Source organism: Bufo gargarizans, chromosome 6, assembly GCF_014858855.1.
Source record: "Bufo gargarizans isolate SCDJY-AF-19 chromosome 6, ASM1485885v1, whole genome shotgun sequence".
In the NCBI taxonomy this organism is placed as follows: Eukaryota; Metazoa; Chordata; class Amphibia; order Anura; family Bufonidae; genus Bufo; species Bufo gargarizans.
This window is the reverse complement of record NC_058085.1, coordinates 97,285,472-97,300,689: the sequence shown is the minus strand read 5'-3', so window position 1 is coordinate 97,300,689 and position 15,218 is coordinate 97,285,472. Positions and strand designations below refer to the sequence as shown.

The following is a 15,218-nucleotide window of genomic DNA, read 5'->3' as shown; positions in this document are numbered from 1 at the left end:
GGACTGAGGCTCCATGCAAGATCTCACCTCGTGGGGTATCACTGATGATAAGAAAGGTGAGGAATCGGCCCAGAACTACAAGGGAGGAGCTGGTCAATGACCTGAAGAGAGCTGGGACCGTTTCAAAGGTCACTGTCGGTAGAACACTACGCTGTCATGGTTTCAAATCATGCATTGCACGGAAGGTTCCCCTGCTCAAGTCATCACATGTCCAGGCCCGTCTGAAGTTTGCCAATGACCATCTGGATGATCCAGAGGAGGCATGGGAGAAAGTCATGTGGTCGGATGAGACCAAAGTAGAACTTTTTGGTCTAACCTTCACTCGTCGTGTTTGGAGGAAAAAGAAGGTTGGGTGGCATCCCAAGAACACCATCCCTACTGTGAAGCATGGGGGTGGTAACATCATGCTTTGGGGGTGTTTTTCTGTGAAGGGGACAGGACGACTGCACTATATTAAGGAGAGGATGAATGGAGCCATTTATTGTGAGATTTTGAGCATTGAAGATGGGTCGTGGCTGGGTCTTCAAACATGACAACGATCCGAAGCACACAGCCAGGATAACCAAGGAGTGGCTCTGTAAGAACCATATCAAGGTTCTGGAGTGGCCTAGCCAGTCTCCAGACCTAAATCCAATAGAACATCTTTGGAGGGAGCTGAAACTCTGTGTTGCTCAGCGACAGCCCCAAAACCTGACAGATCTAGAGGAGATCTATGTGGAGGACTGGGCCAAAATCCCTGTTGCAGTGTGTGCAAACCTGGTCAAATTTTTTTTTTTTTCATTTTGTCTGAGTGGGAATGCACCTACAATGTGAATTTCAGACCCCTCCTTGATTTCTAAGTGGGAGAACTTGCAAAATTGCAGTGTGTTCAAAAACTTCTGTTCCTTACTGTATGTCAGAAGAGGGCAAATAGCCAAGATGGCAGACAACCAAAAAATCCCACATCAACTAAAACAGGTTTATATACATAAGATTATACATAAGAGCCTTTACATAATTCTTTCATCATAACCTATGCTGCACCTAGGTAGGGAAAAATGCTGGATTGCTTCTTTAAAGGGAACCTGTCACCATGAAATTGCAGTGCAATCTGCAGACAGCATGTTAAAGAGCAGGAGGAGCTGAAAAGATTGATTTATATAGCTTTTTGGGAAAAGATACAGTATAACTTTAAATTTATACACTTAAAGGGACACTGACAGGCCCAATTCGCATATTTAGTTATATATATGTCAGTACAGGTCTTATAAAGTCTATTAAAATCATCTAAGTATCCCCCCTGTCCACCTTATAAATACCGAAATATAAAGTTTTATAACCTGCTTGTCCAGTCACCAATCTGCCCAAGGGGCGGCGTTTCATGTCAAAATGCGCACAGCCAGCCGCTCCCAACTGCCGTTCTGAAGCCCCGCCCAGCTCATCAATATTCACTTCGCTGGGCGGCGGCTACAACTCTCCCAACTCAAGTGCCCGGCGCATGCGCATAAAGCAGAGGCTGCAGCGCTCTGTACGCAGGCGCGATGTGACCCCGGCCGGGCGCATGCGCTGAAGATTGTACGAAGGACGTGCCCAGAGGATTGAATGGGCCATGCGCAGGATCTTGAGTCGGGAGAGTTGTAGCCGCCACCCAGCAAAGTGAATATTGATGAGCTGGGCGGGGCTTCAGAACGGCAGTTGGGAGCGGCTGGCTGGGCGCATTTTGACATGAAACGCCGCCCCTTGGGCAGATTGGTGACCGGACAAGCAGGTTATATAACTTTATATTTCGGTATTTATAAGGTGGACAGAGGGGATACTTAGATGATTTTAATAGACTTTATAAGACCTGTACAGACATATATATACCTAAATATGCTAATTGGGCCTGTCAGTGTCTCTTTAAGCCTCTGCTCTTTTTATGCACAGGAGTCATGTGGGCGGAGCCACTCAGTGACTGACAGCTAACTCTGCATACAGGGAAGGCTGTCAATCACTGGGTAGGACCACTCACATGACTCGGATGTATGAAAAAGAGCAGAGATTTAATTTAATAAACAGCAGATTTTACAGAAACTTTATGAAAGTACTGTATTTATCGGCGTATAACACGCACTTTTTCCCCCTGAAAATAGGGGGCAAATGATTTATGCGTGTTATACGCCGATATAATGTTAAGAAGCCATGCCGCAGCTCCCTCCTCACGCGCCGCCTGTCCCAGCTCCCTCCTCACGCGCCGCCTGTCCCAGCTCCCTCCTCATGCGCCGCCTGTCCCAGCTCCCTCCTCATGCGCCGCCTGTCCCAGCTCCCTCCTCATGCGCCGCCTGTCCCAGCTCCCTCCTCATGCGCCGCCTGTCCCAGCTCCCTCCTCATGCGCCGCCTGTCCCAGCTCCCTCCTCATGCGCCGCCTGTCCCAGCTCCCTCCTCATGCGCCGCCTGTCCCAGCTCCCTCCTCACGCGCCGCCTGTCCCAGCTCCCTCCTCACGCGCCGCCTGTCCCAGCTCCCTCCTCACGCGCCGCCTGTCCCAGCTCCCTCCTCACGCGCCGCCTGTCCCAGCTCCCTCCTCACGCGCCGCCTGTCCCAGCTCCCTCCTCACGCGCCGCCTGTCCCAGCTCCCTCCTCACGCGCCGCCTGTCCCAGCTCCCTCCTCACGCGCCGCCTGTCCCAGCTCCCTCCTCACGCGCCGCCTGTCCCAGCTCCCTCTGTCATGCGCCGCCTGTCCCAGCTCCCTCTGTCATGCGCCGCCTGTCCCAGCTCCCTCTGTCATGCGCCGCCTGTCCCAGCTCCCTCTGTCATGCGCCGCCTGTCCCAGCTCCCTCTGTCATGCGCCGCCTGTCCCAGCTCCCTCTGTCATGCGCCGCCTGTCCCAGCTCCCTCTGTCATGCGCCGCCTGTCCCAGCTCCCTCTGTCATGCGCCGCCTGTCCCAGCTCCCTCTGTCATGCGCCGCCTGTCCCAGCTCCCTCTGTCATGCGCCGCCTGTCCCAGCTCCCTCTGTCATGCGCCGCCTGCCCCAGCTCACTCTGTCATGCGCCGCCTGCCTGTTCATTCATAAAGTGAGATAAGCAGGCAGGCGGCGCATGAGGAGGGAGCTGGGGCAGGCGGCGCATGAGGAGGGAGCTGGGGCAGGCGGCGCATGAGGAGGGAGCTGGGGCAGGCGGCGCATGAGGAGGGAGCTGGGGCAGGCGGCGCATGAGGAGGGAGCTGGGACAGGCGGCGCATGACCGAGGGAGATGCCGGTCTGCGCCGTCTTAATGTTATACCTCCGGTACTACAGTAAGTACCGTACAGCGCGTCTACAATTAGATATGGAGATCAGATTGAATGTTTAACAGTTGCGGGGCCCGGTGTATTAGAGTAGAGTCACTGCACCGGGGCCCGCCATGAGTGTCCCCGCCTCCTCTCTCCACACTGATTCATCTGATGGGGGATCTGTAGATGACACTTATGGGGATCTGTGGATGACATAAGTGTCATCCACAGAGCCCCATAAGTGTCATCCTTTTACATTATTTACCTTATAAGTGGTAATAATATTAATAAAAAAAAGTTCTGAGCTACCCTTATTTTGCTTCAAAGTTCTTTATTTGAAATTTAAATTTTTTTCCTGAAATTTCCCTCTTAAAATGAAGGTGCGTGTTATACGCCTGTGCGTGTTATACGCCTGTGCGTGTTATACGCCTGTGCGTGTTATACGCCGATAAATACGGTATATATCAGTCTGCTCAGTTCCTCCAGACTGCAATGTACTCTGTGGTGACAGGTTCCTTGTGCTCTTTGTTTAGTTTATTTAAGAATAATCTATTTTACTTACACTTCAGGAGTTGGAGCCATTTATGTCCGTCGGAGACCAAGAGTAAGGCTGGAGCCCCTGATCAGTGGTGGAGGGCAGGAGAGGGGTCTGAGATCTGGGACAGTGCCAGCACCTCTCACTGTTGGGTTTGGTGCAGCCTGTGAAGTTGCTGAGCAGGAACTGGAGGTAAGACTTCATAACCAGAAAAAACAAGGATGAAGATAAAGCATGTAATATACAAGAATGAGCAACAGATGTGCAAGGATGCAACACCTTATACTATTCGGTGACATATGGAGAATAAGTATGTTGCCTATCTTTGCAGTTTGTTGCTGGCATTTTTGCCATTGTAATATGTGTGTATTCCCACAGTACGACCACAAGAGAATCAGCTATTTGGCTCAGAGGCTGATTACAAACATAATGAACAATATCCCAGAGGTTGTGTTGAATGGAGATCCTGAGCAACGGTACCCAGGTATGTGGTGCTCATGGCACAGATTTACTGTGCCACGTAAATCTGTGTACTGTGTGTGAGCATGTTCCCTGATCTAATAGTTCTTGTTGGAGCAGATTTCCATATCCCAGCAGATTAGTTTTCATACTTGACTATAAACGGTAGTCATGTTTGCACAAGTCTTGAGCTCATACAGATCTTTTTTCTTCAGGTTGTGTAAACCTATCTTTTGCCTATGTGGAGGGTGAGAGTTTGCTGATGGCTTTGAAAGATGTTGCTCTTTCATCCGGAAGGTACAACAGAAAACTTTTTTTTCTTTCTTAAATTTTGTGATATGATTATACAGTATGTTTCCATGCTAAGTTCATTTTAAAGTGTTTGCCCCAACTGGACTAATGGGCCTATTGTGGAAATGCCTGGAAACCAGGGAAAGCTGCTGGTGTCACACATTTTCCCTGCAGTGGCTGTGAAATGTTGTATTATGCAGCACTGGTGGCTGCAAGGACAATATCTGCATAGAGTTTGTATGTTCTCCCCCTCCAGGTGCTCCAGAAAACTTATTGGGAGCTCCACTGGGGACAGTAGAAGTGTCACCTACTATTAGGTCAGAGCAAAAAATGCAGGATTTTATGGATTACAGATAATGAAGTGGAATTTTTTTTAAAATAACATACAAAAATATGTTTCATCCCTTCGCTACGGCGCTGGAGTGGTGGGAAAACATGGCGCTCGCACGTGCAGCAAGCTTTATGGCCATCAGGTCTCCGCTGTATCAAACAGGAGAGACCCGCGGCTAATTACTGCGACCGGCAGTAATGCCAATCATAGTAATTAAAGTCTTTAGAGGCAGTGATGCCGCGCTTCCGGGCTTCTTACCGGTATCCTCTGCGGCCAATGAGGATGCCGGTAATTGAAATGTGCAAGGTCTCGCTGAAAAGACCTAGGGCATTGACGCTGCAATTCTTATTTTGCCCAGCAGGTGGCAGGCCAACATTAGAAGTGAGATATAAAAAATCCATGAATGTTCAGAAAAACAAAAAATTGGATTTTGAAAGGTTCAAATATGAGCTTCAAAATCATAACAAAAAAGTGAAAAAAATAAAATTATTTTATATTTTTAAACTTTAAATCGCCCTCCCCATTCCATATAATAAAAAATTAAATACATAAATAACAAAAAAATATAAACATCATGGGTATTCACGGCGACCAATAACGCCTGTAATATTAAAATATTTTTCCAATACAGAGAATGGTGTAACGGAAAAAAGGGTCAAAATGGCCAATTTGCTATTTTTTTTTATTGCTTCTCTTACCCCAAAAAATGTAATAAAATGTGATCAAAAAGTCACACACACTCCAAAATGCAATAAGGGCTCATGCACACGACTGTATGTATTTTGCGGTCTGCAAAAATTACAGATGACATCCGTGTGCATTCTATATTTTGTGGAACAGAACAGCTGGCCCTTCATAGAACAGTACTATCCTTGTCTGTAATGCGGACAATAATCGGACATGTTCTAATTTTTTTCCGGAATGGAAATACGGACAAATGGAAACGGAATAAAAACGGAGTAATACTTCCGTTTTTGCTGACCAATTTAAATGAATGGTTCTGCATACGGTCCGCAAAAAAAAAACGGAACAGACACGGAAAGAAAATACGTTTGTGTGCATGAGCCCTAATAAAAGTTACATATTGTCCCGCAAAAAAATGAGCCCTTACACAGCTCAGTAGATATAACTTTAAAAAAGTTACGGGGGTCAGAATAGGGTGATGTAAAAAAATAATAAATTTTCTTTTAAAGTTTACATTTATTTTTACATGATTTATTTAGACATATGAAACCTAAACCTATCTGGTATCGTTGTAATCGTACTGACCCAGAAACTGAAGGGCATGGGTCAGTTTTGCTGCAAACGGAACACCGTGGGAACAAAACCCGTAAAACGGTGGAGGAATTGTGTTTTTTTCCAATTTCACCCCATTTGGTATTTTTTCCCCGCTTCCTACTACATTGTATGCCATAATAAATGGTGGCATTAGAAAGTACAACTTGTCCCTCAAAAAATAAGCCCTCATACAGCCATGTATATGGAAAAGTAAAAAAGTTATGGCTCACGATTGGGACGAGCCACCCTAGCGTCACCAGCAATGCTTGGGAAGATTGATGTTTTAATCCGTGTGACAGGGAGATTCAGAGTAGGATGTGTGGGCATCAGAAGCGATTTGGGTGCCCGGGAGAAAGGCAAGTACAACTGGTGTGAGAGGCCTGCCGGACATTATAGGGGTCTTTATAGGGTTTGGATAACCCCTTTTTTCATATTTGTGTGGTCTCACAAGGTTTCTACATACTTTAGTTCTGGCTGTGACCATGTGGTGACGTTTGGGTAAATGTGACCTTCAGGACCACTGCAGCATAATGTATTAAACCACTTTTTAGAATGTTATGTATATATTTAGGAGCTATACCAATCCTGCACATGATGCATTGTATGTAACCTCTTGTATTGATCTGCAGTGCCTGTACATCGGCATCGCTGGAACCTTCGTATGTACTGAGAGCCATCGGAGCAGATGAAGATTTGGCTCACTCTTCTATCAGGTTGGTTGTCATATTTTTGGGGCTCTTGCATTTTGTTTGCGCTATAATCTTGGGTTTTATTGCCATGTACAGTACCACAAATAGAGAAATCTATCTTCATAGATGTCCTCTACATTTAGTCCAGTCCTGTTTAAAGCCTCAGGTAGCCTAATCTTTCCTATTTTTACAGGTAGGTTCAGATACAGGCTTTTGTGGCAGCTTTTCTGGCAGTATTTTTGAGCAAAAGCAAGAAGTAGGTCAGAAATGAATGAAAACTATAAAGGAAAGACGTATACTTCTCCATCCTGCTAGATCTACTTCTGGCATTGGCATTAAAAAACTGCCACAAAAACCTGTGTGTGAATCCACCCTAAAGGAGTTTTCCAAGGAGAATAAAGAAAAAGTTCAGAATGTGTTAGAAAAAATTAATAAAAAAGTTTTAACTCTACCGGTCCCCAGTTGCTGCCGTTCAGACACTGCTCCGGTCTCCTCTGCCCTGCACTTCTTGTCTCGGCTCGACGCACCTGAAACACCAGCACATTCAGCCAACCACTGGCTGAGGCAGATCACGGCTGAGGCCAGTAAAGAATTTTTGTTTTTAACTCTCCTTGGAAAACCCTTTTAGTGACCATAAAGATTTAAAGAGTAACTAAACTTTTAAAGGGCTTCTGTCACCTCCCAAAAGTTATTTTTCATTTTTGGGCTAATTAAAATCCTTACAGTGTGATTATTCAATATATAGTGCTCTTACATTTTTCTGTGCTTTAGTTTCTTTAAAAACGGCACTTTTATAATATGTTAATTACCTGGCTACCAGCAAGTAGGGCAGTTGCTTGCTGGTAGCCGCCGCATCCTCCTTTAAAAAAAAACAAACGCCCCCTCCTCCTGTTGATTGACAGGGCCAACGAGTGTTCTCCTCCTTCGGCTTGCGTTCCAAATCTCGCGCCTGCGCAGACTGAAGACCGGAACGGCGCAGGCGCAAGATCTGGAACGCAGACAGGGCCAGCTGAAAGAGCAGAGCGCTCGTTGGCCCTGTCAATCAACAGGAGGAGGGGGTGGTTTTTTTTAAAGGAGGATGCGGCGGCTACCAGCAAGCAACCGCCCTACTTGCCGGTAGCCAGGTAATTAACATATTATAAAAGTGCAGTTTTTAAAGAAACTAAAGCACAGAAAAATGTAAGAGCACTATATATTGAATAATCGCACTGTAAGGATTTTAATTAGCCGAAAAATGACTTTTGGGGGGGTGACAGAAGCCCTTTAATCAAGTTTTTATTTATTTTTTAAATGTCCAAAATGCCCTAAAAAAAAAATTCTGATATACTTTATTTATTAATTTTATCTTTTTACTAAAGATATTCCCCCCCCCCCCTAAAGCCCTGATTTCCAGCGCGCTTTAAATTCTCTATTCTCCACATCACTCGCTTGTCAGCAGGGGGCGCACAGGCAGGAGCAGCAATGTGCGCTCCTACCAGTACACCATTGATACAGTCCAGAATCCATACTCTACTATTCTCCAAATTGTATGTGGAGTATGGATTCTGGACTGTATCAATGGTGTACTGGTAGGAGCGCACATTGCTGCTCCTGCCTGTGCGCCCCCTGCTGACAAGCGAGTGATGTGGAGAATAGAGAATTTAAAGCGCGCTGGAAATCAGGGCTTTAGGGGGAATATCTTTTGTAAATATTCTAAATCAATAAATGACGTTTTTTCGAAAAATAGTTTTTATGGCATTTGGGACATTTAAAAAAAAAATAATAACTTGATTAAAAGTTTATTTACTCTTAGGAGTATGAAACAGAATTGCTCATTGGTAACAGATTTTTATTAACAATTTCATTTCAATATTGTTTGTCATCTCACAAGTCAATACATTTTAGTAATAAGCATAACAGATTAATTTGCCATTCTGATTACTATCTGATTGCTTTTTTTTAAAGATTTGGTATTGGCCGCTTTACAACAGAAGAAGAGATTGATTATACTGTGAAGAAATGCATCCAAGAGGTGAAAAGGCTCAGAGAAATGAGGTACAAGCGTGGTGATCAGCTTTTATTTTCTCCATGCTTTCTCTTTCCACTTTCTGCCATACTGGTGTTCACAGGGAAAGTTTACTTCTTCTTCCTGAAAAGATTTCTTTGCCGAATCTGAAAGTCTACGTACGTCACCGTAATAAATGCAGTTAAGGGCATGTTCACTGTGGATTTTCCATATGAATCCTGTGAAGAATCGGCTTCAAATCCACCTCTCATTGCTTTCCACATCATAGGACAAATAAAATACTGGTGGTTAACATGTAGATTTGTCTCACTGGATGGGGCTAAATCCACTGTGGATCGTCAGCTGTACAACTGCATATCTGTGGCAGAAATCAGATTGAAAAGTCTGCTGTATGAACTCTGGATAGGTCATCGGCATCTGACCGTGGGGGTCCAACACCCAGGAACCCCACCAATCAGCTGTTTGAGAAGGCACCAGGGCTCCTTTGAGTGCTGCGGCTTTCTCTGAGCTTATCAAGAACAACGCTGTACATTGTATAGTTGCGGTGCTTGGTATCACAGCTCTGCCCCATTTACTTCTATTTGGCTGAGCTGCTCCTAGGCCACGTGACCAATAAACATGACGTCATTGGCCTAGGACAGTGATGGCGAACCTTTTATAGACCGAGTGCCCAAACTGTAACCCAAAACCCACTTATTTATCACAAAGTGCCAACACGGCAATGTAACCTGGATACTACAGTCCAATATAGTATATCTTCCATGTACTTTATCATTTAGCTATAATATCCTGTCTGCATTCAGCGCGCTGCCTGTGCTGTACATAGTGCGCCCTGCGCTGATAAATGGCATGAAAAGTCTAAGGCATATTGGTACACCATGGACTTTTTCCAGGGTGCGGGAGCATACACAGAGGGCTCTGAGTGGCACCTGTGCCATAGGTTCGCCACCACTGGCCTAGGAAAAGCAGAGAGAAGGCCATGGCGCCCACAGCTGATCGGCGGGGGTCCCAGGTGTCAGACACCCACTGATCAGATACTGATGATCTATCAAGAGACATTGAAAGCTGCTGATTTTATGACAGATTAAAAGTTGAACTTTGATTATTTGGATCATTGTTGATATTACAATAAATTTCATTTCAAGAGGTTTCAATGATTGTGTTATGTTTGTCAGGGATCAGGGGGCATTATAAAAAAAAATGTACTCCCCTTCTAAAGTGTCCCACCAGTCCTGCGCCGGGACTCTAGTCCTTGCTGGGCCTGCAGTGCTAACGTGCTGGTCACTGTCCCTATGACTGCGGCAGCCAATCGCTGGCCTCAGCGGGGGTTTGCCATTCATGCAACTGCTGTGGCCCGTAGCTGTAGTGGCCATGGGACAAATGAACTTGATGTCACCACTACAGAACCGATGGGGATTAGAGCCGTGGGAACCAGAGTGGCACAAAGATAAGGATTTTTTATTTTTTTTATGCTGTCGCCTGTCAAATATTACAAAATCTTGTGGATACCCATTTAATGATTTAATACGTTTGGCGGTTGTGGAAATTATTTGTACACTGGTTAGTCATATATAAGATGTAGCTGGTTGTGTGTGTTTTTAAGCATGGGTTTTCCCCCCTGAAATCTATGCCTGAAAACTCTGTTCTACCTCCCAGTGATTTTAGTGGGATTCTATGCCATAGTTCATAAGATATTTATTTTTTTAATGATCGTACCATTTTCTACATGATTGCATCCTATCCACTGCTGAATCACTTGGTGAAGAAATTTTTTTGTATTTTACAGCCCACTGTGGGAAATGGTGCAAGATGGGATCGATCTGAAGAACATACAGTGGACACAGCACTGATTACCAAGGACTCCTGACAAAGAACATGTTGGATGGCTTCTGTTACAATGGGATACTCCTACGGCTGCCAGCATTTCCGCGTCTGTCAGTCTGACGCCTGTGTGATCTTATCCCCATGTCTTGTTTTATGTTCAATATTTAACAGTTACAGGGAAATCCTCTTGAGTTTCGTCTGCCACAGAATGAATACAGGCTCCATTCACTTCCAGCAGATTTAGAAGAGCAACCAATATTTGTGAGCTTTAATAAAGACTGTAATGTTCTTTGGTGCGGTGTGGGCCCTGTTGGTACACTTCCAGATTTCTCTCTAGATATTGCTATGGTCCCTTGGGCATATTTTAGCAAATATACTGCATTGGAGAATTAGAAGGTTTAGACGTGTTCACTGTTTTCCTGGACACTAAATGTTGCTGTGGACCACCATACCATTGTAGCCTGATCACATAAACCCATTCATATACATTAGGCCTCATAAACACGACTGTATTTTGAATCTGTGTCCAATCAGGTCTGTGCGCACTTTTTGTGGATTGCACAAAGACCTATTCATTTCCAGGGGTCGGCAAAAAAAAAAATGGACTGCACACAGATGTCACCCGTGTGTCTGTTCTGAAAAAGGATAGAACATGTCCTATTCTTGGCCACAAAATGCAGACCACGGACCCAGTGAAGTCAATTTGTCAATGAAAAAAACAAAAACGGACATCTATGTTTTGTGGAGCGCAAAATAGATGGTCGTATTCATGAGGCCTTAGATTGATATTGTCTGTTGCCAGGATTGGTGGCTGGTTTGTCTAATAACGTGTAGGGGAACAGCCAAACCATCTGAAGTATGGAGTCCTGGCAGAGAGTGAAGTTAAAGGAGTTGTACAGAATTATAAAACCATGGCCGTTTTCTTCCAGGAGCAATGCCATACCTATCCACAGGTGGTGTACGGTATTGTTCAGCACCGTCTAATTCAGTGAGACTGAGCTGCATTACCCGGCACAACCCGTGGGTAAGTGTGGTGCTGTTTCATGATTAAAGCTTGTTTTCTATTCCTGGACAACGCCTTTAATGAACCCTGTTAGATTTAGCCAGCAGCTTTTGATGCATTTTAGCAACATATTGGAGTCTGATTATAAGCAAGGCATTTCTGGTTGATAACGCTTACAATGTATTCTGGGATCTAGTGTCTAGTTGCTTGTGCTAGCTGCAGCCTGGTATCTTCTCTGTATTTGCCCTTGCCAAGATTTTCAAGTATTTTTTTTTGCATTTCTCAACTAGAGCAGCTGTCTGACTAGAACAAACTATAATAATAATATAATAGTAAATGTATTTTCATTCTATACCATGCTGTTATTAAAGGAGTTTTTTGCAGAATCAACACTTACCCCCTAAACTCAGGATAAGAGGATAAGTGCCTTATTTCTGGGACCCCTGCGATCACTAAAAGGGAGTCCCATGTCCCCCCATTTGAATGGAGTGGTTAAGTACATGAGACCTCCATTCATTCTTGTGGAAGGTGGGCCCCCAGCCTTCGGACACTTATCCTGTGGATAGAGAAAAGGTGTTGATCCTGGGATAACCCCTTTAAAGGCTATGGACACCATTGGGGCTATTTTTTAAATGATTGCATGTTACTCATTTTTGGCTAAAAATCTTTAGATTTTTTTCAATTAGACTTGAAAAGTTTTCAACAGTTTTTGTTCCACGTGGTTAGGTTTTAGTCTAAGAGTATCTTTCAGTCTTGGACAGAATGGTCAGGTTGCTGCTATGACTGCTGATTTATAGCCCTTTTCTCTGAATTCCTAACAACTCATAAAATGCTAGTTATAGCTAAATTCTTATCAATCTGATAACATGACTTAAAAGAGTATTTATAAGCTGTCAGGAATTCGGAGATAAGGCTATACATACAGCCTTCAGAGCAGCAACCTGACCGTTCAGTGCCAAAGCAAGATAATCTGCAGACAGACTGAGACTTAACCATGAATAGCAAAAGCTGTTAGAAAATGTATAGTACAGGCCAATTGAAAAAAAGATTTTTGTTCTAAAATGAGTAAAATTCAATCATAAAAACTGTCCCTAAAGCCTTTGTTTAGCTCCCTTTTTAAGATTATCTCGTTGTTATTCTACACTTATATATTTTTTTAGATTCTTATTACTACGTTTATTCTTATGTTTGTGAAATGGGGCTCACACAGTGCAATTGCTTTTGCCAGAAAATAGAAAAGTGTAAAGCATTCCCTTATACTTCTCTTTTGGGACCTTCTCCCATGCAGTGGCCATGTCGGTGAATGCGGCCTTGTAGCTGTTTTCTGCAGCAGACGGAACGTAAGGTTGGTGTCCACACACAGAATATTACATTCACTTAAACGCACAAGGACACACAACAGTGTGCTCCAATCTTATTGTGTAATGTAGTAACGTGTGTGTGGGCATGAGGTCTTCTAGGTTATAGGCCCGTTCTTCCTGTCATGTTCTAAGCTTGTAAATTCTGTTAGGTTATTTCTAGAAAACCTGCAATCTCTGCAAGAGAACTCACTATTACACAATATTTATCCGCCATATTTTTGCCTTATTTTTGCTCAGGTTTGTTTAAATGTAAGGCTAATGTACAGTGTCATTTAATATTTTGCATCTGGAAGATTGCAAATCAATAAAATGTTCTGAGATTGTGTTTGTGTTATGCTCGCGTGTAGATTGATGAAGGTACAAGCTAATAAAGTATGTACGTTTTTACTGGGACTGATCATGTGGTGCCATCTGTTTAAAGGGGTTTTCTGGACAAAACTGCCTACTCCTGCTATAGTAAATCCTATAAGGCTATGTCCCGAATAGATCTAGCTTTAGCTAGCATAGATTTTATTTTATTTTTTACACCTGATCAAAAAGATTACCTATGAAGCCCACGGAATTTCTGATCATTCAACGGTATTGCTCTCAATTGAAACGCCTGGTCTTAGGAATTTTCCTAGAGTGTTTAGACTCAATCCTCATTGGATTTAAGTAATAGGTGATCAGGAGAGTGTATAGGGAGAAAAATCTCAGACTTTTGGGAGCAGAATATTGGCTCAGCCCATATTCACTTTGTCTGGGATGCTTTTAACCTCTTAAGGACATAGGGCGTACAGGTACGCCCTTGTGCCCTGGTACTTAAGGACACAGGGCGTACATGTACGCCCTGTGCATTTTCGATCACCGCCGCACGGCGGGCGGTGATCGGAACCCCGTGCCTGCTCAAATCATTGAGCAGGCACTTGGAGCAAATGCGCCGGGGGGTCCGGTGACCCCCCCATGTATGCGATCGCAGAAAACCGCAGGTCAATTCAGACCTGCGGTTTTCTGCGTTTCCGGGTTATTCGGGTCTCTGAAGTCCCGATAACCCGGAACAGGATGGTGATGGTGGTGTGATTTCACTCCACCAATCACCATCCAGCGATCCTGAGTGGTGATGGTGACATCACCACTCAGGATCGCTTTCTGATTGGTCTGTGGGCGGTCCGGCGGCAGATTCAAAAGAGGCAGGCGCTCCTCTCCTCCTCCTTTTGTGTTCCGGAGCCGGAGGAGAGAGGAGCTGCCTGCACGTGTCTGCTGCACCCGATCTGTGCCCCCCAGGACCCGATCTGTGCCCCCCAGGACCCGATCTGTGCCCCCCAGGACCCCATCAGGTACATAGGGACAGCTAGGGAAAGTTTGGTTTAGGCAGGGAAAAAAAAAGGGAAAGTTAGTTTTTGAACTTTGATTGCATCACCCTAGTTAGGGTGTCTGGGGTCCACAGCACAGCTGTGTGACCCTAGACCCCCCAGGGGTGCTGCCACTTGCCCCCCCCCCCCCCCACCTTTTTTGGGGTGCATTTTTTTTTTTTTCGTGTACGCTGACTGTGGCCGGCACTTAGTGTCCGGCCACTGTTAGCGCATCGCACACCCCACCGCTGATCAACTTCGGACGGTTGATCAGCGGTTTTGAATTTTTTTCCCCACATTTTTTGCCCTTTTTTTAGTTAGTTTATTTTATTTTTTTTCTGTTCGTTTTAGGGTGAGTTCGTGAACACCCGTGCCCCCACACACACGCACACAAAATAAAGAGTTACACATACGCACATATACACGCAGACACACACTCCCCTATGGCCCGCCGGACGTTCTCGGCCGAGGAGGCATACGCCCAGATTGCCTCTGACTCCGAGAGTCCCAGTGAGGATGAGGATGACCCCACATTCCTGTTGTCATCCGCATCCTCCTCATCATCTAGCGATGATGATGAGCCCCCAAGGCGGCGGAGACGCCGCCAGGCGGAGCAAGGGGACCGCCATGTTAGGGACCCTGTGGCCCACACTAGTACGAGCAGCTCTGGGGCTCGTACTGGTTTCCCGGCCCACCAGTTAAATCCACCGGAGCCCCCTGCCGGTGAACTTGTCTGGTGTAGCCCAGAGCGATACGAGCCTGTGATTCCTGATTTTGTAGGCCAATCAGGAATCCAGATTTCCACAGTGGGCTACACTGAATATGACTTTTTTTGTCATTTTTTCAGTGACCCACTGGTAAATCTGATGGTGGAGCAGACGAAT

The 15,218-nt window shown here is 45.1% G+C and overlaps 1 protein-coding gene across 1 annotated transcript in view; it reads left to right on the top strand.

Moving 5' to 3' along the window:
• Positions 1-13,396, top strand: part of NFS1 (NFS1 cysteine desulfurase) — a 31,801-nt gene extending 18,405 nt beyond the window's left edge. Inside the window, exons 8-13 of the mRNA XM_044296656.1 lie at positions 3,797-3,954; positions 4,141-4,246; positions 4,437-4,518; positions 6,751-6,834; positions 8,755-8,844; positions 10,602-13,396. Coding sequence (XP_044152591.1) covers positions 3,797-3,954; positions 4,141-4,246; positions 4,437-4,518; positions 6,751-6,834; positions 8,755-8,844; positions 10,602-10,665 — 584 coding nt within the window. The 3' untranslated portion in view covers positions 10,666-13,396. The remainder of the gene's footprint in view (positions 1-3,796; positions 3,955-4,140; positions 4,247-4,436; positions 4,519-6,750; positions 6,835-8,754; positions 8,845-10,601) is intronic.
• The last annotated feature ends 1,822 nt before the right edge of the window (positions 13,397-15,218 follow it).